The sequence below is a fragment of the Elgaria multicarinata genome, chromosome 4 (genome assembly GCF_023053635.1).
Source record: "Elgaria multicarinata webbii isolate HBS135686 ecotype San Diego chromosome 4, rElgMul1.1.pri, whole genome shotgun sequence".
Lineage (NCBI taxonomy): Eukaryota > Metazoa > Chordata > Lepidosauria > Squamata > Anguidae > Elgaria > Elgaria multicarinata.
The window spans coordinates 142,269,910-142,297,736 of record NC_086174.1 but is presented as its reverse complement, the minus strand read 5'-3'; the positions used below and the strand labels follow the sequence as shown (position 1 = coordinate 142,297,736).

At 44.1% G+C, this 27,827-nt stretch overlaps 1 protein-coding gene across 5 annotated transcripts in view; it reads right to left on the bottom strand.

The window, feature by feature from the left end:
- Positions 1–27,827, bottom strand: part of PLCB1 (phospholipase C beta 1) — a 702,230-nt gene that overhangs the window by 137,293 nt on the left and 537,110 nt on the right. For all 5 annotated transcript variants that reach the window (XM_063125314.1, XM_063125315.1, XM_063125318.1 and 2 more), the window contains 7 exons: positions 23,545–23,629; positions 21,351–21,475; positions 16,999–17,153; positions 7,404–7,568; positions 5,205–5,304; positions 4,104–4,208; positions 2,888–2,997 (listed from right to left, as the gene is read on the bottom strand). In XM_063125314.1, coding sequence (XP_062981384.1) covers positions 2,888–2,997; positions 4,104–4,208; positions 5,205–5,304; positions 7,404–7,568; positions 16,999–17,153; positions 21,351–21,475; positions 23,545–23,629 — 845 coding nt within the window. The remainder of the gene's footprint in view (positions 1–2,887; positions 2,998–4,103; positions 4,209–5,204; positions 5,305–7,403; positions 7,569–16,998; positions 17,154–21,350; positions 21,476–23,544; positions 23,630–27,827) is intronic.

Sequence of the window (27,827 nt, the reverse complement as noted above, 5' to 3'; positions counted from 1 at the left end):
AAGCTATGGCTCCACCTCTGGCAATGCCCTGCTCTGGGATTTGAGATGCCCAAACTCCAACCTCTCTCTATATTTACATGTGTTGCCATCTGGGTAAACACTGAACATGGTGGACCTGCTTTCTGAGTGGATATGCATGGTGTGGTACTGCCAACTTGATCTTGTGGTATCATAATGCAGTGGTATGCGCCTTATGGCCCTACATTTGTTTTGGCCTACAACTCCCATGACCCCTCACCATCAGCTATGCTGACTAGGGCTGATGAGAGTTATAAGCCAAAACATCCAGAGGACCACAAGTTGCTCACTCTTGTCATAGCGCCTCATCCTTCATCAAGTGCTCAAAACATGGCTAATCCCAAGGTTCTGAACAGCTGCCTATTTAAGAAGGGAATATAGATTTTACTCATCCCTTTAAAACATCCGCACTAGGGATTACAGAACGTGTCCCAGCTAGAATACACGAATGACTCCAAATTGGTATAGCAAGACTTGGCACGTAGCCTTAATGGAGAAACGAACCAATACAGTGAGATTGGGAAGAGGAACAAGATCTAAAGACACATTTCATAGAATCATAGAATCATAGAATAGCAGAGTTGGAAGGGGCCTACAAGGCCATCGAGTCCAACCCCCTGCTCAATGCAGGAATCCACCCTAAAGCATCCCTGACAGATGGTTGTCCAGCTGCCTCTTGAATGCCTCTAGTGTGGGAGAGCCCACAACCTCCCTAGGTAGCTGATTCCACTGTCGCACTGCTCTAACAGTCAGGAAGTTTTTCCTGATGTCCAGCCGGAATCTGGCTTCCTTTAACTTGAGCCCGTTATTCCGTGTCCTGCACTCTGGGAGAATCGAGAAGAGATCCTGGCCCTCCTCTGTGTGACAACCTTTTAAGTATTTGAAGAGTGCTATCATGTCTCCCCTCAATCTTCTCTTCTCCAGGCTAAACATGCCCAGTTCTTTCAGTCTCTCTTCATAGGGCTTTGTTTCTAGACCTCTGATCATCCTCGTTGCCCTCTTCTGAACACGCTCCAGCTTGTCTGCGTCCTTCTTGAATTGTGGAGCCCAGAACTGGACGCAATACTCTAGATGAGGCCTAACCAGGGCTGAATAGAGAGGAACCAGTACCTCACGTGATTTGGAAGCTATACTTCTATTAATGCAGCCCAAAATAGCATTGGCCTTTCTTGCAGCCATATCGCACTGTTGGCTCATATTCAGCTTGTGATCTACAACAATTCCAAGATCTTTCTCATTTGTAGTATTGCTGAGCCAAGTGTCCCCCATCTTGTAACTGTGCATTTGGTTTCTATTCCCTAAATGTAGAACTTGGCATTTATCCCTATTAAATTTCATTCTGTTGTTTTCAGCCCAGCACTCCAGCCTATCAAGATCACTTTGAAGTTTGTTTCTGTCTTCCAGGGTATTAGCTATCCCACCCAATTTGGTGTCATCTGCAAATTTGATCAGCGTTCCCTGCACCTCCTCGTCCAAATCATTAATAAAAATGTTGAAGAGCACTGGGCCCAGGACTGAGCCCTGCGGCACCCCACTCGTTGCCTCTCCCCAGTTTGAGAAGGTTCCATTGATAAGTACTCTTTGAGTCCGATTCTGTAGCCAACTGTGGATCCACCTAATAGTTGTTCCATCTAGCCCACTTTTAGCTAGTTTGTTAATCAGAATGTCATGTGGTACTTTGTCAAAAGCTTTGCTGAAGTCAAGATATATGACATCCACAGCATTCCCACAGTCCACAAGGGAGGTTATCCTATCAAAAAATGAGATCAAATTAGTCTGACAGGATTTGTTCCTGACAAATCCATGTTGGCTTCTAGTAATCACTGCATTGATTTCAAGGTGTTTACAGATTGACTTCTTTATAATCTGCTCCAGAATTTTCCCAGGGATGGATGTCAGGCTGACTGGTCTGTAGTTCCCAGGTTCCTCCTTTTTGCCCTTTTTGAAGATAGGGACAACGTTAGCCCTCCTCCAGTCGTCCGGCACCTCACCCGTCTTCCATGATTTTGCAAAGATAATAGACAAAGGTTCTGAGAGTTCTTCCGCTAGCTCCTTCATTACTCTTGGATGCAGTTCATCGGGCCCTGGGGATTTGAACTCATTCAAGGAAATTAGGTGTTCTTTGACCATTTGTTTATCAATCTCAAACTGCAATCCTGCCCCCTCAACTTCTGCTTCACTTTTCCCAGGGGGGTCATAGATCCGCTTTTGGGAGAAGACCGAGGCAAAGTAGGAATTGAGCACTTCAGCCTTTTGTTTGTCGTCTGTTATCAATTTGCCATTTAATATGGACTGGCATTGCTTTATGGTATATACAACTTCGATGGAATGGAAGAACAAAATTCCAAAAGCATTTACATTTTTTTGGTTGGCATAATGAAATGTATCTCTCTTGTGGTTGGTTAACTTCCCTCTCCTCCCCACCCACCCCCGACCTATAAAGAAAGGAACAAAATGCTTAAGATCTGAGGAATGGTATCTTTTGTAATAGATATATTTTGTGATATTTAAAATAGGATCACTGATTTCCTATGAGATAGGGGGAGGAGAGTTTATTTTGTTTTCATTCCTGTATGAAAATTTAAAATAAATAAATAAACAATATACAGGAATGAGAATGAAAATAAAAAAATGAATAACTCCATATAATAGCGCTTTTGATCACCATTCCTGCAAAGGAGCTACTCTAAATGCATGGCATACAACAACAACAACAACAACAACAACAACAACAACGTGAAGATTGACCAGTGCAGACATACCTTTTATATGCTTCTTTTCACATTGACTGAGGGCATCATGCTACCTGCAGTGCATCAAAGACATCCTTTAGTTACCATGATAGTTCTTGTCAAACCCAGTTTCTCACCTCTTTCTTTATTTCTTCTTCATCCTCCAGAGTCAGGGCTGCCAGCTGTTTTGCTCTTTGCTCCATCAAGTTCACGTATCGGATTGGATTGGATAATGCTTCAATGACATCTGGAAGGGAGACAGGAATTTTGGACCAAACTTTGATTTGCTGTCTATAAGGTAGTACACATGTTTTACAGAAACTGAACTATCATCTCCACAACACAAAGGCTGTTTTTGCATTTCCCTAGGCTGTATTTCTAATGAGAAATCTACACTGGCTAGAATTGTTAAAGTTTAGTTGTTGTATGCTCTTACTCACCCCGCACAGGTTAATAGCAATTAATCCCACAAACTTCAATAAAACTAAAGTACATATAGGTTTGCAGTCTAAATTGACAAGTGACACAATATAGACCAGGAATGGGCAGGAGAGAAAGTAGATCTTCAAATGTTTTGGACTTCAGCTCTAGAAGCCCCTGGTCAGAAATGCTAGGAGCTGAAACATTTGGAGATTTACCTTCTGCCTTCCCCAGCTATAAACCAAGGCATAACTTATTTATTTATTTATTGCATTGTTATAACGCCCAATAGCTGAAGCTCCCTGGGCGGTTCACAAAATAGCACTGTTTATGAGAACCATATGGTTATTCATATTATAATGTCATTTTAAAGACAAGGATAAGGCCAAGAGAACACAACTCGAAACGAACACCCTCCAGGTTCTTTGACTAATCAGGGATTTGGACTGAGATCTTCCTAATCCAATGATCACCAATGGGTTTTTTCCTCCCATGTATAACCTGCCTTGCAGGCTTGAGATACTCAAGATAATCTTAAATATCATTATTAACAGATGTGATCAAATCAAATTAGAATCATTATTGAAAACACATACATATAAAAGAGGGCAGGGAAGCTACATCAATAGTCTGACAAGAAACAGCAGACCATGGAATCAAGGAACATTGTGTGGAATCCTTGATAAATATAGTAGTGACTGAACATCACTCTGGAAGGCTGACAGCAAATTCTTATAACACCCACAGTTACTTGGTGGCTATAGAATTTATTTATTTATTACATTTCTATACCGCCCAATAGCTGGTATATAGAAGATTAATGCTGCTTGTTGCTACTATTCAATGTCTGAGCTTTATTCAAATTCAGCCCGCATGAAATAATATTTTTCTGAAGTTAAATCTGAAGTTTATCCTTACAGATTTTATACTTACCTGCATAAGTATCAGGCACATAGTCTTTCACCTCTATGTATATAAATAAGGCTGGCAGCATCAAGGGCTGATTCCTTTCATTCCTCAGGCAAATATAGTGATAACCTGGAGAGGAAAGCAGGACACCTACATTATTTTTACAATTGACAACATCAGTGCAGAATGTACAAAGACAGATCATGAGAAACTGACCAGTTGAACTCAAGGCCATGAAAACTAATATAATATCAAGAAGGAGCAAGTCACTCCCTTGATCACTGCAGGTATCCACTACAACATCCCTCTAGACTCAGAACTTTGAGTGAACCCTACTTTCCAGGGCTGCCATTCCCATAGTATCCCCAGGCAGATGCTGGGGCCCAAATGCCCCAATAGAGCTCATTGGCACCAATGCCTATTTTGACCTCTCAGTCATCGCTTCTTCTAGCTCTAGGTTGATCTGGCAGCAGCAGCTGATTCTGGGAAGCCAAACAGGATGTTTAATTTCCCACAATGCCCTAGAGCAGGGGTCCCCAACATGGCACCTGTGGGCACCTCCAATGGTGCCCGCAGAAGGGTCCCCAACATGGTGGCCATAGGCACCTGCAAAAACGTTTTATTTTTTAAAAAATAAATGTACATTGATTTGTATATACATAACATTGAAGACATATGAAATGCATACAAGCTTCTACAATTATAGATATGCTTCAACAAAAGTGGACCAAATATCTAAATAAGAATCCATTTGAACGTGCTCTCTATATGCCACCTGTTTAAATATTGAAAGCGTTGTAAGGTCCTCAATTCACTGCATTATAGGATGTGAGCATTTATTTTTCCAATGCTGCAACATTAGTCTTTTAAGCAGTCAAAAGGATGTGGATAACCCATTTACCCTGACTTTTGTAAATTTCCACAAAGCAGCTAAATAATTTTAAAGAGCATGTACATCAGTGGATATTAAAGACTGGTTCAGTACAAAATTGATCTGTATAATAACCTCTTCCCAAAAAGAAGGAATTAGCAGACATTGCCAAAACATGTCGGCTTTTGAAACGTGCAGAGAACCTGCTAACAGAGCTCAGCCCATTCACTAGCATGAAGCCCAGATTACTCTACCGGGTCGAATTGCTGATACTGGCAATATCCGATGTCCAATGAACTTTCCTCCTTCTTCATAGACTGCTATCCTCATACATGCTAGTGAAGGCAGAACAACCTAAAGAAATATATAATTTATTTATTTATTAAAAAGGGTGTCTTATGATACACTTTATGCACAAACCAGGAGTCATGAGACACCCTGTACAACAAGCAAATACTGAGAATCACGTAGGTCATTTACAATGTTGCCACAGCTAGGTCTTTGGTGGATATGCAGTGACAGACTTTGTTTGGCTTATTCAATACAGTCCGTAAGTACTAATAAGATGATCAGAAGATCTTGTCCCACTTCTTAAATATCAGAATGAGCTATATGTGAGGAAAAAGAATTAGTTTCTACCTGGCATGTACTCTTGCGATCCCTCTCTCTCTCTCTCTCTCTCTCTCTCTCTCTCTTGTCTTTTGCGGGTGGATCTGTTCTGATATCAGCATCGTGTTTTTGCTCAGATGCTCTCATTTCTGAGTCTCAGCCCCAGTCACATATGGCCTTTTAATCCTTTGGCCTTACAGCTGACTGCTTACAGACAATGCAGAATTGAGAATGGAGGCACAGGAATCCATTGACTTTGAATTCCCTGTCTATGAGCAGTTCATGCCAGCACAGGACAGAAATATCGCCTACATGTCACAAGGCTTTCATATGAAACCTTGTGGGTGAAAAAAATCAGTCGAAGCATTCTGAGGATGACAGGCAATGTTTATAAAACAGGATAGTTCTGAGGACTTCAGCATTAAGAGTCTTAATTTTCACGTTTGCAAGTCAAAATTCAGTACTCGTTTGTAGCATTGGGGTGAAAATCCACGTTGTCCCAGTGCCAGGACAGGCCCGTGCCCAACTGCTTTCGAGAGCAGTCGGGGACATTTCCACCCTGATCTGCACCCCCTTTGTCCTTTTCCCCTGCTGTATTAATGGTAGCGACCACTAACGCAGTGGCGGGAAATACACAATTTCCCCAAGGATGTAGAAAATTGAATATTTTCTCCCATCACTCTAGTGGAGGGAGAAAAGCCACAATTTCCCCAGCCTTGGGGAAATTGCGTTTCTTTCCCCCTCACCCTGCACTGATGGGGGCCTTAAAGGCCCTATTAACAGGGCATTTAAGGCGCCCATCGGTGAGGCGGGGAGAAATGTGATTTCCCCAAGGCTGGGGAAGCTGCTTATTTTGTTCTTCCACTCTAATGGTGGCGTGGAAGGGGGAAATACGCAATTAGAGTGGAAGGGGAAAATACATGATTTCCCCAGCCTTGGGGAAATCACATTTCTCCCCCTGCCCGTGCCAATCATGGCCTTAAAGGCCCTCTTTACCCTGCTCGCCCCCTTTGAATCGCAGCTCTAATAGAGGAAGACGGATGGCAAAGGTAAATCCCATGGACAATGGCGGCAGCTCTGGGTGGAGAGGAAGGGGGAGGGAGGTGAGTCCAATGGTCTCACGGTTGGTCTCATGACAGCTTTCCTGAACAAGTGTGCAGGCTGAGGGAGTGGCCCACCATGCCCCGAATCGACCCAAGGTGCTTCGGAACCAATCTGCTTCACCTCAGGGTAACTTGGGCTGATCTGATACTGCCTTGTATTTGGGCCAAGGTGGGCCAACATTAGTCCAAGTCACCTTGGATTAAGGGGTTCGACCCGAGGCAGAGCAGAGCCCTAAAAATTGCTTTGAACACTTGAAAGTGATATATATATATATCCTAAGATCTGTTGTTATTATTTTAAATGTGATATGGATATAATCCACATGTGAAAATAAACGTGTTCAACAATGCAATCCTATACATGTTCAGTGGGACTTATTCCCAGATACATGGGTATAGCATTGCAACCCAAGTAACATAGAGGCTTCAAGAAACAAAATCAAATCTTCCTCACTTCATCAAATTTGGAGTTTATATAAGGAATATAATTAATAATAAACGCCTAAATATGGAGAGTCTTGCTTTTCAGTGCCAAGTTCCTCAGGCAAACGAGTAATGAGGCTAAATCAAACAGATCAAAGTTTGCACGCTAAGGCCTAATCCAGCATTAATGAAATGAAAATAAACGAACAAAACACTTTTCCTACCCAGATGAACCAGAACTAGGGCAATGAGTTGAGGGGGGAAAAGATGCAGTGTTCTGACTTATATAAGTGTGACAACTAATAATGGCTAACCTACCTTCTTAAATACTATGGTTCCATCATCCCATACAGGATTCACAGCATTTCCTTGAGATGTCTTGGTCTTGAGAGCTTTCCTCCTTGTGTCCACAGGGAGACCAAACATATCCACTTCTACATAAGTGCCAACCTTTTTGTCAGAAAGTAACTGTCCCGAAATAATCTAGAAATGCAAGATTTAAGCATTCAGGGTGATCAGTAGATGGATCACTAGGTAGACTTTGAAACAAAAGAAGTCAGTCTATCTATCTATCTATCTATCTAGGTTTTCAAGTTATAAAGAACTCTCCATCAGACAAAAGTAGCATATATACAATATAATAACATAAATAAATACTAGTTTTCTTTTATATGCATGCCAACAGCAATAATTAGATTAGATTGGTGAGCATGGGCCTTTTCAGTGGTGGGCCCTCATTTGTGGAACTCCCATCCCAAGGATATACAGTTACCCCTTCCCTGTTTATGTTCAGACTGTAAGGAAGGGTTAATGTTACTGGGAGTGGTTCATCTTTTAATATGTTAAATTTTATTATTATGGTTCCTAGGAACTGGGCGATAAGCGGCCAGCTGCATGGGGGCGTACTGGCACATCCAGGAACCGCTTGGGGCAAGGCCGGGAGGCCTTGAGAGAAAATTAACATCTCTGTCGGGAGGTGTGAAAAGATCTTCATATGGAAAGCCAAGGGGAGGGGGGAAGGAGCGAGGAAAAGAAACTATAAAGGCTATTCTTGGGGAGGGGGGTTGGTCTGAGCTGGCTGACTTCAAGGTTGGGTGATATATGAGTTGTAACTTAGTTTTTAGCTTGCTTCTTCTGGGTTCTTATATATATGCATGTTTTATAGTTTTTAGTATGCTAATCCCATGTAACCTACCACTTATCCTGAAATAAAAATTGGTCTTAAACCTCCAAATTGTGAGCTGTGTGCGTATGTTCTGGGGATCTGTGCAAAATCCAGTGAAAAAACCAGCTTTGCTGGGGCGTGCTTCCTTTACATGGTGGGCAGCGCTGGGATTCGACACAGATCCGGAGGAACGAAACGCTGGTAGGAAAGGGAGAGTGGTGAAGCATAGGTTTGAACCCAGACTAAGCAAGGTCAAGCAGGCCAACCAAGAATGGCTCAGAATCAGGGAGCGGCAGCTCCAGGAGCAGAGTTTTTGGGGGCAACCTCTCAGGAGGGAGCAGAAGGGGAGTCAAGTCTGGCTACTTTCGAATGGGGGCTGCAAGGGACACCCAGCTCCGAAGGGGGCCCCCGGAGACGACACGCCGCACAGCTCTGGATGCCAGGTGAAGAGCGGGAGAAGCGTGGTTCGAGGTCGAGCCGAAGATGTCGTTCCCGGCGGTAATGCTGGAAGGGGACACTTTGCAGATGCAAACCCCGCAGCTGCAAGGAACACCACGGCCAGCGGTGAGGCTGGAAGGGGACTCGCCAAAAATGCAGTTCCCGCGGCTGCAAGGGACACCGCTGCCACAACCCCCTCGCCCGCCAGGAGTGGCGGGCGGAAATGGCCCAGGCGTAAGGGCCGAAGGGGAAAGTGAGGAAAGGAAAGTTCAAAGGATTTACACTGAATGTTTGGAGCTGATGTCCCGCCATCTGAGGATTGTGGAGAGAGAAAGAGGGGGAGCACTGGGACTGCGGTTTGACCGACGGGCTTTCCCCATGTACCATGAGGGGGATGATGTGGGAGCTTTCCTGGCACTCTTTGAAGACACGTGTGATGAGCTAGGGGTTTTGCCAACCCAGAGGATGAGTTTGCTGCGACCACAGGTTACCGGGACTTTGTGAGAAATGATAGCAACCATCTCTCGGGAGTTGCGCCACGATTACACACATTTCAAAAATATAGCCAAGGAGCAGTTTGCCCTCACGGAGGAACAATGACCAGAAATCCGAAGGAGACTTTCGCTGCTTTTGCCACCCGAATTATGACGGCTATGGAGGCTTGGATGGATGCGGAGGGGGTTCGAGACCTGAAGGGAGCCAAGGACTTGGTGGCTAAAGAACAGCTGTACCATCAGTTTCCTGAGAAGTATGATGCTTGGGTGAGGGAAAAGAACCCCCCAACTCTAACGGAGGCGGCGAAGATGGCGGACCGGTTGCAGGCGTTCGAGCGGAAGGGAGTCGGAGGGACCCTGAGGCAGGTGGAGAAGGTCCAGGAGAGGCGTCCCAGAGGAGTGTCAGGAGAGAAGAAGGCGGCGTGGCCTGGGAAAGAGCGCCGAGAGAAGGGAGGCGGTGCAGCGGCGTCCAGTCCCCCGGCGAGTGGGGGGTGCTTCTATTGTAAGGAACCGGGGCACCTGAAGAGAGAATGTTCCAAGTTGGCGGCCAAGCAAGCGAGCGGAGGTGGGAGCGCAGCCCCACGACCGGTGGTCCAGGCGGCGGCAGCACCGACAGCGCCGGCCTCTCTGGCCTCCAACTGGAGCGACGACAGCAAAGGAGAAGTGGCTGACCTGGAGTGGGAGTATATGCGCACCGAGGCCGCAGGGGTGGCGCAGGCCACGGAGGGCCCCAGGAGCCCCGGCCCAACGACGGCTGTTTCGATGCGGCTGGTGACCCCGGCGCAGCTTCAGTGGAGTCGGCAAAAATTCTGTGAGTGTGTGGTGGTTGATGGGAGGACGGTTTGGGCTCAGAGGGACACCGGAGCGGACCTTAGCGGCGCCCAACTACGGTAAGGTTGGGAAGGACGAACCGCTCCTACCCCGGTTTCGGTTGTGAAGTATATGCAGAATTTACAGAATCTTTTGCGGGAGGTAGGAGAGGCGGCCCAAGAGAATTTAGTTCAGGCCCAGCAAACCCAGAAGAGGTGGTATGACCGGCAGGCTAGGCAGCGGGTGTTTCAGGAAGGAGATAAGGTGTTGGTGTTGAAGCCGTTGAAGCCAGAAAAATTAGCAGTTAAGTGGGAAGGGCCCCTTGTTGTGGAAAAGAAGCTAAACGAGGTTAATTATTTGTTGGGAGACCCGGAGCGCCAACGCCGTGCCAAGGTGTACCATGTAAATATGATGAAGCCGTTCTGGGAGTGGGGGGTGCGGGTTTGCCAAGTAGGGAGGGGGGAGCCTTTGAGTGAGGAAGCCGGGCTGGATGTCTTAGCCAGCTATAGGGGGAAGGAGGGGCTGGCGGACATTCAGGTCCCGGAGGAGTTGAGCTCCCAGTAGAAGAGGCAGTTGATGCAGTGTTTGGGGAAGTTTAAAAAGTTGTTTTCGGGATTGCCGGGGCGTACGTCGTTGACTACGCATTCCATTGACACCGGGAAGCATCCGCCCATCCAGTCTCCACCTCACCGGTCAAATGGGAGGCAATTGGAAATCGTAAACAAGGAAATTGAGGAGATGCTGGCCATGGGCGTGATTAAAAAGAGCCAGAGCCCCTGGTTCTCGCCTCTGGTGCTCGTGGCCAAAAAGGATGGGTCGGTCCGTTTTTGCGTAGACTTCCGGAAATTGAATAGTGTTTCTACAGTGGCGGCTTACCCCATGCCCCGCACCGATGATTTGATAGAAACCCTCGGGAGGGCTAAATTTATTTCCACACTCGATTTGACCAAGGGATATTGGCAGGTGCCCCTAGACGAGGATGCTGCATTGAAGTCCGCCTTTTCTACCCCTAGGGGGCACTACCAGTTTATGGTGTTGCCCTTCGGGCTCTCGAATGCACCAGGAGGCTTTCAGAAACTTATGGACCGGGTTCTGGAGGGCCTGGGGGCTTTTTCGTGTGTTTACCTGGATGACGTGGTGGTGTTCAGTGACACGTGGGAACAGCACTTATCACAGTTGTCTCAAGTTCTCAGCCGGCTGCAGGAGGCCGGGTTAACTGTGAAGGCTTCCAAGTGCCAGTTCGGGAGCGGGGAAGTCACTTATTTGGGCCATCGGGTGGGACGGGGAGTGCTAAAACCTATGGAGGCCAAGGTAGAGGCAATCCAGCAGTGGCCCATCCTGCGAACCAAGAAGCAGGTCCAATCCTTTCTAGGGCTGGCTGGGTATTATCGGAGGTTCGTTCCTAATTTCAGTCAGTTGGTGGCCCCCCGACCGAGTTGTGCCGAAAGAGGCAACCAATATGTGTACAGTGGACAGAGGCATGTCAGCGAGCGTTTGAAGGGTTGAAAGGCAGGTTAAGCGAGCTCCGGTGCTCAAGGTGCCTGACTTTGACCGCCCATTTGTAGTTCAGACAGACGCCTCTGAGGCCGGGTTAGGAGCGGTGTTGTTGCAGGAAGGTGAAGGGGGGCAGCTGCAGCCCGTTGCTTTTATTAGTAAAAAGCTCTTGCCACGGGAAAGGGTCTTAGCTACCAATGAGAAAGAGTGCTTGGCTATTGTTTGGGCAGTCGGGAAGTTGCGCCCGTATCTGTGGGGGTGGCCGTTTCAGATTCAAACCGATCATTCCCCGTTGTGCTGGCTGGCCCGGGTGAAAAACACCAACCAAAAGTTGCTGAGGTAGAGTTTGGCTCTGCAGGATTTCGACTTTACTATTTCCCACATCAAGGGCAAAGAGAACGTTGTGGCAGATGGGCTATCCCGGAGCTTCAGCCGAGAGGGGGTGGAAGGGGGTCGGGTGGAAAAAACCCTGCCCCTGCGTGGGCATCAAAAAAAAAAAAAAAAAAAAGTGAACAAAGGAAAGGGGTCAATGTGTAAATAATAAAAATCGTGGTGAGTAGATGGAAGCTGGGGGGAAGCTTCTTCATGGGGAAGCTGTAAGGAAGGGTTAATGTTACTGGGAATGGTTCATCTTTTAATATGTTAAATTTTATTATTATGGTTCCTAGGAACTGGGCGATAAGCGACCAGCTGCATGGGGGCGTACTGGCACATCCAGGAACCGCTTGGGGCAAGGCCGGCTGGCCTTGAGAGAAAATTAACATCTCTGTCGGGAGGTGTGAAAAGATCTTCGTATGGAAAGTCAAGGGGAGGGGGAAGGAGCGAGGCAAAGAAACTATAAAGGCTATTCTTGGGGAGGGGGGTTGGTCTGAGCTGGCTGACTTCAAGGTTGGGTCATGTATGAGTTGTAACTTAGTTTTTAGCTTGCTTCTTCTGGGTTCTTATATCTATATTTCCTGGGCAAGGTGCTTGAGCGGGTGGTTGCAGGACAACTCCAGGCACTCTTGAATGAAATGGATTATCTAGATCCATTTCAATCGGGTTTCAGGCCTGGTTTTGGAACAGAAACTGCCTTGGTCGCCCTGTGGGATGACCTCTGTCGGGAGAGAGACAGGGGGAGTGCGACCCTGTTGGTTCTCCAAGACCTCTCAGTGGCCTTCAATACCATCGACCATGGTATCCTTCTGGATAGGTTGTCTGAGCTGGGAGTTGGAGGTACTGCGTTGCAGTGGTTCCGCTCCTACTTGGATGGCCGATTCCAGAAGGTGGTGCTGGGGGATTATTGCTCTGTGCCGTGGCTCATAAGCCATGGGGTTCCGCAGGGCTCTATTTTATCCCCTATGCTGTTTAACATATACATGAAGCCGCTGGGGGAGGTTATCCGGAGATGTGGACTGAGGTGTCATCAATATGCGGATGATACCCAGCTCTACCTTTCCTTTTCATCAAACCCAGGTGAGGCAGTGACTGTTCTGAACCAGTGCCTGGGCACGGTAATGGACTGGATGAGGGCTAACAAACTGAGACTCAATCCAGACAAGATGGAGGTACTGTTAGCGGGTGGTTCATTTGTCCGGTGAGGTGATGTTTGCCCTGTCCTGGACAGGGTTGCACTCTCCCTAAAGGATCAGGTCTGTAGTTTGGGGGTGCTCTTCGATCCAGAACTGTCACTGGAGGCACAGGTGAACTCAGGGGCAAAGAGCACCTTTTATCAGCTTAGGCTGATATACCAACTGCATCCTTATCTGGACAGTGATAACCTAGCTACAGTTATCCATGCTCTGATAACCTCTCATTTGGATTACTGCAATGCGTTATACGTGGGGCTGCCTTTGAAAACGGTCCGGAAGCTTCAGCTGGTACAAAACAGGGCAGCCCGTTTACTAACAGGGACTGGCTGGTGAGATCACATTACGCCAGTCCTTTTACAACTTCATTGGCTGCCAGTCCAGGTCCGGGCCCGATTCAAAGTGCTGGTATTGACATTTAAAGCCCTAAACGGTTTGGGGCCAGGTTATTTGAAGGAACGCCTCCTCCCATATGTACCTACCCAGACCTATAGATCATCTACAGGGGCCCTTCTCCGTGAGCCCCTGCCAAAGGAAGTGAGGCAGGTGGCTACTAGGAGGAGGGCTTTCTCTGCTGTGGCACCCCGGTTGTGGAATGAGCTCCCCAGAGAGGTCTGCCTGGTGCCTACACTGTACTCCTTTCGTCGCCAGCTGAAGACCTTTTTATTCACTCAGTATTTTAACACTTAATTTTAACTTAAATTATACTGTTTTAACTCTGTATTTTTAACCTTATATCAATTTTGCCGCGTGGTTTTATCCTGGTTGTGCTTTTTATATTGTATTTTGTATTTGTGTTTTTAACTTGTTTATTATTATTATTATTATTATTATTATTATTTATTTATTTATTTATATAGCACCATCAATGTACATGGTGCTGTACAGAGTAAAACAGTAAATAGCAAGACCTTGCCGCATAGGCTTACATTCTAATAAAATCATAATAAAACAATAAGGAGGGGAAGAGAATGCAAACAGGCACAGGGTAGGGTAAACAGTCACTGGGTAGGGTAAAACTAACAGTATAAAGTCAGAACAAAATCAAGTTGTTGGTTGTTCTATGATGGTTTTAATTTTTGTGAACTGCCCAGAGAGCTTCGGCTATTGGGCGGTATAAAAATGTAATAAATAAATAAATAAAATGAATAAATATGCATGTTTTATAGTTTTTAGTATGCTAATCCCATGTAACCTACCACTTATCCTGAAATAAAAATTGGTCTTAAACCTCCAAATTGTGAGCTGTGTGCGTATGTTCTGGGGATCTGTGCAAAATCCAGTGAAAAAACCAGCTTTGCTGGGGCGTGCTTCCTTTACACAGACAAGTCCATAAAACTTTTTATTTGGGGTTGTCTTTTGCTAAGGCTGGATTTTAGTCTTTCATGCTGACATTTTCTCTCTCCATTATTTATCTGGCTGAGTTGAGTGTGTATTTATTTATTTTCCAATGTAGATGGTTATTTTTGTTACTGTTTTTGATTTTGTGATGTATTCTAATTTTTGCTCTGTTTTGTAAGTTGCTATGGAATTAAACAAACATCCTAAATGTATGAGAAATTTGTACATGTACACAAATTGTGCAGTTGGTTGCAGCGGCTGCTATCCAGAGAGGTATGTACGCGAGTTTTTTGTAAAGGGATCTATCAGTGTTCTATTCGTTCCAAAATATAATTTGCATTTGGAACAGTGCCTGCATAAAAAGGATGTATCTGTGTGTGTGTGTGTGTGTGTGTGTGTGTGTGAGAGAGAGAGAGAGAGAGAGAGAGAGAGAGAGAGAACTCATTGTCTATTTTCAATTGACATTCTCTTTAAACAGCTTTTAAAGCAAAACCGAGGATGCCCCCCTACTGAATTTGGAAGTATTTAAAATAAAGCTAGAACTTTCTGTGAAGTCAGTTGATTAAAAAGAATAAGAAGAAAACTGATGTAGAAACAAGTTCTCTGGATAAAGCCAAAATGTGCACAGATCTAGCTCTGGACAATGGCCAAAAGTCTGCATAGATCTAGCTACATCTCACTGAAAATTATCTGCCTTCCGTTTCTGCGTTTGCAATGCAAACACAAGCATGTGCGTAAGTAAACTGAACTGTAGCCAATTTGCTTGATTTATGCTAACTATTTTCCCAGCACCGTGACCTCTACACGTATCATCTATGATCATCACAATGTAAGCTTCAGAGGATAATGCAACACAGAGAAGGAGACATTCCTGAAAATGCCTTCATGACTTCTAATTTCTAATGCTTAAAAGGGTACCATATGTGTGGTTTATTTGTGGTCATGTGGTAGCAGCTAGGGAGCTGAGATTGAAGGACATGGTGCCCTTGTGTGCTCATCTATAGGGTAACGTATTCTGTCAGTGTTCCATGCATTGACTTGGCCTACTCCTTCCCAGTGCCACAGGTCATGTTGGTATCAAGCAGGGCTTAAGCTGGTGATGGTAGACCAGAGTAAAGACTCTTCCATTCTAGCCCACCTCCAATATGTAATGAAGGGGTCACGAAGTCTTGCTATGGCTTCTTTTCTTCCAGTGCCTTCTCTCCTCCTCCAGTTTTCGGGGTGATTGCTCACTTTAAACTAACGTTGGACTTACTTTGGTCATTGGTTCTAGAGTTGGCATTTTTATTTTTTATTGTATTTATTTATTTTGCTGGAGTACTAGATTGGCTAAGGTGGCTCAACGTTGTTCTTGTTGTTTTGCCTCCCTCAGAGAAATCCCTTGCTTTTCACATTTGTAAGATTATGCTTTGATTTGCACACAAAACTGGCACTTACGTTTTGGGCAGGAACCCAGCCTTAGGGGAGAAAACACTTTAGGGGATCTCCTTAGGAATCACCTGGGGTTTGGCCACCCGTTACCTGACCAGCAAGTAAAATAGGGTTCTGCTGCACCCCAAGGGCAATAGCTATTGACTGCAGGACCTACCTGTGTAAAGATGGTACCTGCTCCATTCCACCTTCTCATGCTATGCCAGCAGGTGAGCTGTAGGATAATGCCATTATCCCCACTTATCAAATATCAGATGAGTAAGTTAATCAAGCTGTATTTGCATTCTCTTACAACCTGTGTGTCAACTCTCTTTTCTCCACTCTGGGTGCCATTGCTGCTGTTCCATTTAATATTCACAGACGTGCAGTCCCAAGCCTTTCCTTATCCTTTCCATACATTTTAAAGGAAAAAGCAGCAACCTGCATACACATAGCCTTCATAACTGATGCAACATGTGTGTTTTTTACTTAGGAATCAGGATCCAAGTGCAAAACGTAGCCTGAGAAGCCATCCTGATGTTTAATGCAGCACGGTTACTAACAGGGACTGGCTGACGAGACCACATCACGCCAGTCCTTTCCCAGCTTCATTGGCTGCCAGTCCAGGTCCGGCCCCAACTCAAAGTGCTGGTATTAACATTTAAAGCCCTAAACAGCTTGGAGCCAGGCTATCTGAAGGAATGTCTCCTCCCATATGTACTTGCCCAGACTCTAAGGTCATCCTCAGGGGTCCTTCTCCGCGAGCCCCTGCCAAAGGAAGTGAGGCAGGTGGCTACCAGGAGGAGGGCCTTCTCTGCTGTGGCACCCCGGCTGTGGAATGAGCTCCCTAAGGAGGTTTGCTTGGCACCTACATTATATGCTTTTAGACGCCAGGTGAAGACCTTTTTATTCTCCCAGCATTTTAACAGTCTATAAATAAATTTTAACTTTACTGTTTTAAATTTGTATTTTTGCATTGCTGCTGTTTTTATCTTGGTTGTGCTTTTATATTGTATTTTATATTATGGTTTTATACTATTGTTTTGAATTGTCTTAAATTTGTAAACCACCCAGAGAGCTTTGGCTATTGAGCGGTATAGAAATGCAATAAATAAATAAATAATAAATAATAAATAAATAATGTTCAGGGCGCTTATATGGAAAAAAAATGAAGTTAGGAATTGGATACGTACCTTCACAGACAAAGTGTTTGCTACTATTCCATCTACGATACTTTCAGTAAAAGGATCAAAGTGCTTGTCTGGTCTCCTCATAAATTCTGGCTTTAGCCTGTACCCACTTTTGCCATTATATTCATACATCCCCATATTTATTTGCATAGACAAATCTAAGCAACAAATAATAACATATTTCAGTATTACATGTTGTGCAACAGAAGTCGTACAGAAATTTCTCTACAGTCCCTATTAACAGTTTTCTAGCACACCGACAAAATAAGAGCACTGACATTCCACTAGAGGTCTCCTGGTCTCTTTATATGCTCATGTTTAACTTGTTGAATTCTCGCTGTAAAAACGCTGGCAGGCTCTTCGTTCCATATGCAGTACTTTGAGCTACTTTTCAGGCCAGTTCACACAGGACTCCTAAGATTATAAATAAATAACACTCTATGGGTTGGATCCAACTGTGGTGTTCCGCTGAGGGGAGCAGTTTCATCAGGAGAACAGGGAGGGGGACAATTACACACACACACACACCGCCTCTGCATTTCTCTTCACATTCTCAAAATTTGAGAATTTGAGAATTTTGGTGTTTGAGCAGCACATGGGACTACAGTGGGGCGGAGAGAGGAAAAAAGTCCAATTTCTTCCGCTAGTGCAATGTTGGCTTTAAGCATACATATCTTTCTATTTATCTATCTATAAATTTAAATTAAAATATCATATGGGCTGGGTGCAACAGTGTCGTGTTTCTCAGAAAACTCTTGCTTTCGATGGGAGGCAAATGATGAGGCTTGCTAATTAATCCACAAAGCTTTTATTAAGCAACAAACGTCTCTTCTACCTGAAGAGAGTCTAACCCAGTGTTCCCAAAGTGGGTGGTACCGCCCCCTTGGGGGCAATCGGATTGCATTGGGGGCGTTAAGAGGCAAAGGGGAGGCAGGGGGCGCTCGAGGTGGTTTGTTCCGTACCAGGAGTTTTGGTTACAGAAGGACATTTCTGATGGCTCTCCCGCACTATGGAGAGGGGTTCAGAAGCGCCTGGTTGCATTTCCAACATCATATTTGGTGGAATGTGGCTTTAGTGTGGACTGCCTACTTCTCTCCAAGCAAAGAAATCGACTCCAGATTATTAAACATGGTGATTTAAGTCTCATGTTAAGTGACTTTAAACCAGACATTGGGAAACTGGTATCACTTCATCAAGCCCAACCATCACGTTAAGAATGTACAGAATAGTGAGGTACTCTACCTTAGTTACTAAATGTGATATCTAATATTCTTGCTAAATGACTATCAGACTTTGAAAAGATGATATCACTGGATCAAGTTCATCAATTATGTTTAATTGAATAAACTAAAAAAATGCAATTCGATTTTGAATAAATATTCAATTAATTGTTACTCTTTTTAATTTTATTGTTATTATCTTCCTTAGTGGGTTGTTGAAAACCGCTATTCTGATTAATGATTTTTATAGTGTAGGGTAGGGGGCACTGGGCATGAGTTTGTGGAACCAAGGGGGTGGTCACCTGAAAAAGTTTGGGAACCACTGGTTTATCCTCTTGGAAACATCCCCCTAGGCAAAACTATGCAAACTAAGCAAGACAATTCTCCACTGAAGAAGAATAGGAAGCCACTTCCCAAACGCCCGTAACCTGAGAGTGCCTGGTGCGGAGGCAGGTTCTGGCATAATCAAACCAACTTTCTCACACCTTCCTTCCATGCCGTGCGTTTGAGCTTCTGGCGGACCCTAGCATCAGCTAGCTTGTCAGGACGCTCACCTCCAGAAGAAACCTCACTTCCCACTGAGTGTGTAGGATTTGGCCTTGAGGAGATAAGCTCTGGAGAGGGCTGACTCCCGGCTGGGGAATCGCCCATGGGAGCTTCCTCCCTCACTGGTACAGGCTGGCTGGTGTCTGGTGCTGCGTCTTCTAGTTCTGAAACTGATTACCTGAAACATCTTCTCCCAAAACAGGGGCAGTAGGGTTAGATGTGACAAACAGCAGTTCTAATGATGCAAGCCTCTGAAGAGACATTGCTACTGTAGGAATCTTCCAGTTCACTCATTATATTGTCCATGTTGGCTAGGGTGACCATATGAAAAGGAGGACAGGGCTCCTGTATCTTTAAAGTTGTATAGGAAAAGGAATTTCAGCAAGTGTCATTTGAATGCATGTAGCAGCTGGTGAAATTTTGTCTTCATCAGAAGAGTTAAAGCTGCAGGAGCCCTGCCCTCTTGACCAGATACAAAAGAGAGGAGGGCACCTGCACCTTTAACTATTGCTATGAAAAGGGAATTTCACCAGATGCTGCCTGCATACAAATGACACCTGCTGAAAATCCTTTTTCTCTACAACTGTTAAAGCTACAGGAGCCCTGTCCTCCTTTTCATATGGTCACCCTAATGTTGGCAGGAGGTAGAGCAGCTTGACAACAACCAAAGCTGCTTGGCTGGACGAAAATGGGTTGGGTGCTCTTTGCTCATTCATTGCCTGACTACATTGACCCTGTTCAGACAACATGCTAAGCCAAAGTGGTTAAAACTTTTGAGCAAAACACTATGGCTTAGTGTGTCATGTGAACCATTCCTAACCATGGTGGCTACATAACCACGGTTTAAACATGCTCACTAACCGTTGCTGCAAAACGGTTAGCAGCCTAACCCTGGCTTAGTGTGTTGTCTGAACAGGCCCGTTAAAAGCTAAATGCTGGGTGGTGAGTATGTCTTTTTTAAAGTCACCATTACTCTCTGCTTTGCTTGAAACGGAAAAGGATACCGTATTACTGTAAAGCACAGAGAGGGCATTCTAAAATCAGAATGGCCTTTTGTTTTATGAAAACAATGTTCCCAACCATTTCATAAACATTAGTCGTATCTACTGAAATCACTGCCACACCTGTGCAATTTCAAGGTTAGAAGTTCTGGTTGCTTTGTGGTTGCTGCTTTATCACAGGAGGGGAACACGGTTTTTTTTCTCACTTCAAGACCAATTTTAATTTGGTTGTGGCGGGGGGGGGGCACAGTAACACCTGCCTCACTAACATGGTTGGTTGCTACAGTTAAGCAAAGGTTATGTGGTAAGCTGCCCCATGATGCTCCATGCAGATGCATCATCACACAGTTAATTTATAATTGCCCATTATTTAGGGTAACCATATGAAAAGGAGAACAGGGCTCCTGTATCTTTAAGAGTTGTATTGAAAAGGGAATTTCAGCAGGTGTCATTTGTATATGTGGAGAACCTGGTGAAATTTCCTCTTCATCACAACAGTTAAAGCTGCAGGTGCCCTGCCCTCTTTTAAATCCAGTCACTCTAGTATAGCTCCTGCACCTTTAACTGTGGTGATGAAGAGGGAATTTCACCAGGTTACCCATATATACAAATAACACCTGTTGAAATTCCCTTGTCTATACAACTGTTAAAGATGCAGGAGTCCTGTCCTCCTTTTCATATGGTCACCCTACATTATTCTGCCAATGGTTATCAAAATCCACTACCATTTTATAGAGTACCAAGTTTTTTGACGGTTGATTACACTCAATATGGACTTCTTTAAAGTCTGCATCCACAACCATGTTCAGTACTGAACATAATGGGATCTTGACAAAGACTTTGAATTACATGAGGAAAATGGGCTCTCTACATCTAGTCTCTGATTTTAGGATTAGTATGAATTGGGCCCAATCTACACCAAGCAGGATATAACACTTTAAAATCGTTATGAAAATGGTATATGTAATGTGTCCTGGGCCTGAACAGTTGTCATAGCCATTATAAACCATTATAAGCAGTAGTGTAGATCCTGCCCAAGAAACAGAACCAAATGAACTATCACTCTCCCAAATTAATTTCTTACCGTGCATATCCATAATGCTAATTTTATTTTCCTAATCAAATATTATGCTATTATTAATAGCTTTCCCCAGATTTAATATCACCACGGAGCTGGAATGACAACTAGTGTAATCTAGTGATACGCTTATTAAAAGAACAGGTACAATTGACAAGTTTGCTAAACAAACAACAAAATCTAAGGACTAAATAAATAAACACCCTATCTTTAAAGAGCTACATTTTCAGCACTTAGTTAAAATAAACGATAGTGGTAATTTGATTAGGGCACACAATGCTTTGCATTGGTTGTACCCAATATTAGAGTAGATCCATTGAAATTAATGGGGCATACAATAGACCAATACTGGATACAATCCCATATATACAGCATATTAAAACTAATAATTTTAAGAGGCTACTGCATGCAACTCTCTACTTTTCATTTCACAAACTCTGTTCTGTTATCATCAAATTTCTCCAGAAAACATATTCAAACATTTGAGAGAGCAGTACAGCAGGTGCTTACCTACAGTTTGGAAGTTAAGAGCAACCATTTGACAGCCTGCGTTCCAGAAGAGCTGAGGCATGTAATTTGAGGAATCAACACGTGTCCCTTTTGGATAAATTCGGCTCAGCTGCATTTTATTATACCTAAATTGTGCATGGTTAAGATAAAATACAACTGGAAAAGCTACCTGGCTTGAAGCTTTAAACACAATTACTGTTGGTACATATTACTTGCAATAACTGATGATGCGACTTAATTGGTGCATGGGATGTGTTCAACAGATGTTACTATCACCTGGTAGGTAGGAAGCCAATGGATTGTGCAGTTCTATGTACAGTAGAAATGTTTGTGAGGGAAGGAAGGAAGGAAAGGACTTTTGGTTGTTCTGCTGTCGATGGCCACTAGCTGGGCTGGGACCACCCACAGACCCTGCACAATTGGTGTGCAGAATCTCAGCTGACTCATGGCACACTAGTGATCACTAAGAAGCACCAAGTATATGGACTGGTGCTTCTGTAAAGAGGTGATACACATACAGGTGCTGCAATCTACGTAATTCCACTAGCTTGAAAAAAGGGTGCCCTCAATGCACAACACCAGTGGCCATATGTACAACCCCAAATGGATTTCCATTTTATGCAATCAGTAGGTTGCACTGAAAGAAACCAGGTGGGGCTGCCAAGCATCTGATTCAGGCCTTTGACATTTTGCCAGGGGTTAGAGATTTCGAACCTTCCTCCATATGATATGAAATAAGATCCCTTTAATAAATTTCTTGTTTAACAGTTCACCTTATCTCTAGTGTTGGTGGTGTCTAGCTCACGCCTAGCCTCTTATATCAGCTGCTAGGAGGTTTTAAAGTAGTCTAATAGAATGGGTAATAATGGGAAATGGTCAGCTTGTGGAACTTGGAGTTATAGTGGTAGAGAGTTCCTTATGCCCTGAAAAAATTAGCATTTGTTATATGTAAGAAATCCCAAGGGTGGGGGTTGCCAAATGAAGGAGCAACCGTTCCCCATAGATGGGAGCAGTGCTGGGGAGAGGACACCCCCCCCACTGAGCCACTGACTGATCGTCTCCTGAAGTACTGAAACACTACTGTTTTGGAGAAGGAAGAAAACAGAAGGCAGTATCAAGGAATCCACAATTCTGAAGACACATTGGGATTTATAGCTCTACAAGTTCAACTGCCCTGTAGGCCCATGGGAAAAGAACTAGTATGCAGCTAAAACACATGCAAACATAGCTGAAGACTTAATATGTGATCAGCAAAGCTGTGTGACCAACATAGGGCACAATCTAGAGAACATTAGATGTGGCCATGACATCAAAGTGGCAAGGACTTAATTGGAATCCTAAATCCTGTTTATTTCTGTGGTCCTTTTGTCTTATAGGGTCACCTCTTTAAAGCTGAAAAGAAAGGAAAATGACTTTGGGGTATAGTACAGTGTATATACTTATGAAAAAAATGCATGGACTAAGTGCTTAAACTGGTGCTATTTACCATGAGACATAGCTTTTTTGCGATTTGCGCACCCGTTCATACGTTTCTTGTCCTCCCAGTGCAATGTATGTCCATTATGTTGGGCCCTTTCATCTAGCTGATTACCTAAAGAACCTGTCGGTGGCTAAATGCCGCAGTGTTTTCTCTAAGGCCAGATGTAATGTTTACTCTACTGAATTACTTCGGGGAAGATTTGCTAGTGTCCCATTTCAAGAAAGATGGTGCCCCTGTAGGAATATGGAAGTGGAGACAATGGAGCATATTTTTCTGTCTTGTAGCTTTTATAATCAGGCTCGTTGTTCTATAATCACCCCATTGCTGTGTAAACTGCCCAGAAGTTCAGATAAATTCTATACTAAGTTTCTGCTGGAAGACAAGTCCCCAAAAGTGTCTTTGGCTGTTGCTAAATTTCTTATAAAGGCAGCCAGGATTAGAGCTCTGTGTGTATTAGATGAAAGCTGATAATAGTCTTAATTTGCCTTATGTTTTATGTCTGAGTTTTGCCCTTGATGGATCTATGGATTGTAATAAAGTGATGATGATGATGGTATATACTTATGAAAAAAAATGCATGGACTAAGTGCTTAAACAGGTGCTGTTTACCATGTTTCTTTATCCCAAATCGAGTCCCAGTGACCACCTTCAGCAATCTCTTTCCCCCAGCCATAACTAAGTTCTTACAAGATATTTTCTCAGTTTCAAAGATACTCCACAAACTCAACAGGAGATTTTGTGAGCTGCTCGAGTGCTTTGGTTTCCACAAAGGAAGACATTTCAAAACTCTTGTTCCGTTCTGTAATTGAAAAGAAAAAAGAGAGATATGAATGGTTCTCTCCAGTTCTACTACATTATTGGTTACATGATTTTTGCCATATGTTCTTTTCTTCCTGCCTTCCACTTTAACCTGGAGAATTCTCAATATGAATTTCAGATGGGGAGGCCTTTTAAGCACCCTAACATTATGCTAAGTCTATTCCAATGGCAATGGTTGTCATAGGGCATGTCTAGACCAGTCGTTATCTTGGGGATCATCCTGGGATCGTTCCTGTGCATCCAGATGACGCACAGGGGATCCAGAGAGCAGGGAAGGATGATCCTTCCATTTCCCTGGGACATCAGCAGGCCCTTTTAGCCTGATTCTCCCCATGGTCTTGGGATCGTCCCGAGACTGCGGGAGGTGTGGGCGCTTGTCCTGGTTTTGTCCCACCTCCTTGTGAGTAAATGCGAGGAGTCGGGAACCGGCACAGAGCTCTTCAGGCAATCTGTGCCCATTGGGGGTGGGGGGGAGCGTGGTTTTTTTAAAACCCTCACTTTTAGTTGGAGCGCACATGCACTCATCCTTCTGTAAAAAAAAAAATAGAAAATGGCGGGCACGACATCCCTCCTACCTCTCAGGATGTCGCATATACATCTGGACAAAGGGGAGGATCTTGCGAGCAGAATATCTTGAGATCCTCCCCCTCCACCCCTGGTCTAGATATGCCCACTGTTAACCTGCCTCACTTAATTTTCTATGTTAATCATCATCAGGACAGAGAGCTCAGAAATCAGTGTGATTGCAAATGAGCATTTTGCATTGTCAGTGTTCACAGTTCTGGACCTCAGCCAGGGTCGTTGATTTATTATTTTATTATGCTTTTCATTAATTTAAAAAATACAAGGCAAACCAAATAGAACAAGTCCATGCCAAGCAATGGCTCAGTGTGTCCTTCCTCTAAGTAAATCTTTCACTGCAGTGCAGCTATTCACAGGTTCTTGACCTTGTCTGAACTTCTGTACTATGTTACTAAGAAATCAAAAAAACGTAAAATAATAATGTTTAAAGAGAAATGAAATGTCATTGAATCAGCTGGTCACCAGTCAGAATACACCCACACACCCAGAGACAATAAGCTCATTTATGACCACCATGTTTTACCCTGCATTGAGCAGGGGGTTGGACTCGATGGCCTTGTAGGCCCCTTCCAACACTGCTATTCTATGATTCTACGTGTTATACATGGGGCTACTTTTGAATACCGTTCAGAAACCTCAGTTAGTGATGACAAGAGAGAGGGCCTCCTCCATTGAGGCTAGGGTTGTTCCATTCTAATTAAGCCCAAGAGGAATGGTCTATTACTGAGGAATGGTTTACTAACAAGCAGGGCCTTGGTCACAAAGGAGGGCCTTCTTAGTTGCGGCTCCCCACTTACGGAATTTCCTCCTAAACGAGGCTCACCTTGCACATTTCTTTTCTCCCGGGCATTTTAGAGACCTGGTTCTCCGCAATAGGGGACAATGACCCAGCTCATGATGGACTGCTATAATTTTTATCCAGATGTATTAACGGAACTGCAATTAATATATCTCATTGTGACTAAACTATGATAATATTCTGTTATATATTGTATTCTAAGATGTCTTTGGTTGATGCTGTGGTGGATGATATTGGCTAAGACCTATTTTGGCTACATAATAAAGATGATGACCTGGTTCTCAATTTTTATGGTTGTTTTATTAATTTCTGGGTTGTTTGTTCTTTTGTATTGTATTATATTCTTTTAAATATTTGTATTGTATTTTGTATATTTTAAACTTTTTGTATGGCATTTTAGTATTTTAACAGATTGTAATCCACCCAGAGAACAATGGCTATTGGGCAAAATAAATAAATCACTTTTTGCAGGCAAACAAGACACACAGGGAGCACACGCCTTGTTTGCAAGCAGAACCACGCTCCCAGAAGCCCCTTGGGTGCCTTGTTGCCTTGCAAAAACACTGCAATATTGACGACGCCACTTCTTGATGACGCCACTTCTGCGACAAATCTGGCAGTGGCAGCAGCCAACTTGGTGCAGTAGGCATGAAGGCAAGATGAGTGGAGCCTGTTCTTTCTTCTCCTTGCTGCTGTCACTGCTCAGTTGCTCAGAGAGGGCAGGTGAACAGTCAGCACGAAGCAGCAGCAATAGCTGCATCTTGAGTCTCTCGTGCTTGGCGGTGGTGCCAGCAGGTGTTTGATGGTGCCATCTCCTGATGCCATCTCTGCTGACATTAGCCACCTACAGCAGGAGTGGGCAATGCCCAGAGGTCAGGGAGCCATACCCTGCTGCCCCCACCAAATTCGCTGCAGTGATGGCCAAAAGGACATCAGTTTTGATGTAATCTGGAACTGCAGTTCTGCTGGCTAAACAAGTGTGCGCACCCAGAACACTTTCTTTTCATGCAATTTCAGTGGCCACAGTGGCAAAGGCTGAAAAAGCGGGTTGCCTGTTACCTACCCCTGACCTACAGGAATAAGCAGTGCTGGCATTCAAAATCTATGCCAGGTAGAACTGTCATAGGATGGCCATCAGTAATGGTAATATAGTACATTTATTTGGACCAGCTAGGAGGCCCAAGAAATAAGCAAGCTTTCAAGTTCATCAAAATGCTTAGTCAAGTCAGATGTTAAAGCAACCCTCACCCGAAATGGACAGAAAGAAGAAGGGTTGGAGAAAAGGAAGTCATTGGACAAGATTTTTAAAAAGCAGATTGTAAGAGTATGAAATATGAAATGAGGAAGGGGTTACATAATTCTAATTAAGTTAGGCTGTGTCTGGAGCAAAAAGATGAAGAAGTTGCACCAAAGGCTGTAAGGAGAGAAAAACATGGTTGCTCTCTCTTCGGAAACATAAATACCAGCAGTTATTTAATTCTGTCTCTAGCACTCATTGGAACACATGGGCCCCTTGTGAGGCAGAGAGCAAAACTAAAGAAAAAATTGGTATAGTATAGTAGCAAATGTGGAGATTAATTTTAGCTAACTCTACGTGTTATGTTGAAGACAAGGAAAAACCCATTATCCAGATGCTGTTTCCAAGATACGGGGGTAGCTATCCTTCATGACCAGTAGAAAAAAGTATTGCATTTTTCAATTTGTTCCTATCAGCATGGCATTGCTATTCTAGACCTGCCTGCAATGTAGTTAGTTTCATTCTTCCTAGCCTTGGGCATACTTCGTTACAGCGACACATATCCTGAGCAAGAAGAAGCAATGGAAGACGAACGCTAGGACTCCTTCACAAAACAAGCATGAAGTAGAGGAGACAATAGCAGTGTTAAGAATGGAACGACGGGCATACCTGGAATGAAACACTATGCACTTCACCTTCCCAAGATCGGAGACATTTTAAAAATGGCTTTGAGTGTGCATCAAATCCACATGCACACAACAGCTCAGGCTGATATACCAACTGCACCCTTATCTGGACAGAGATAGCCTAGCTACAGTTATCCATGTTCTCATAACCTCTCGTTATGAAACCTCTCGCCTTTGAAAATGGTCCGGAAACTTCAGCTGGTACAAAACAGGGCAGCCCGCCTACTAACAGGGACTGGCCGACGAAACCACATCAACCAGTCCTCTTCCAGCTTCATTGGCTGCCAGTCCAGGTCCGGGCCGATTCAAAGTGCTGGTATTAACATTTAAAGCCCTAAACGGCTTGGGGCCAGGCTATCTGAAGGAACGCCTCCTCCAGTATGTACCTGCCTGGACCCTATAAGGTCCTCCTCAGGGGTCCTCCCCCATGAGCCCCTGCCAAAGGAAGTGAGGCAGGTGGCTACCAGGAGGAGGGCCTTCTCTGCTGTGGCACCCCGGCTGTGGAATGAGCTCCCTAAGGAGGTTCGCTTGGCACCTACATTATATGCTTTTAGACGCCAGGTGAAGACCTTTTTATTCTCCCAGTATTTTAACAGTCTATAAATTATTTTAACTTTGCTGTTTTAAATTTGCATTTTAAATTTGTATTTTTGCATTGCTGCTGATTTTATCTTGATTGTGCTTTTATATTGTATTTTATATTATGGTTTTATACTGTTGTTTTATACTTTGAATGGTCTTAATTTTGTGAACCGCCCAGAGAGCTTCGGCTATTGGGCGGTATAGAAATGCAATAAATAAATAAATAAACAAATAACCCTGCTCCAATGTTAGGTCCAACACACTGGCCTTAGCTAGACCTAAGGTTTATCCC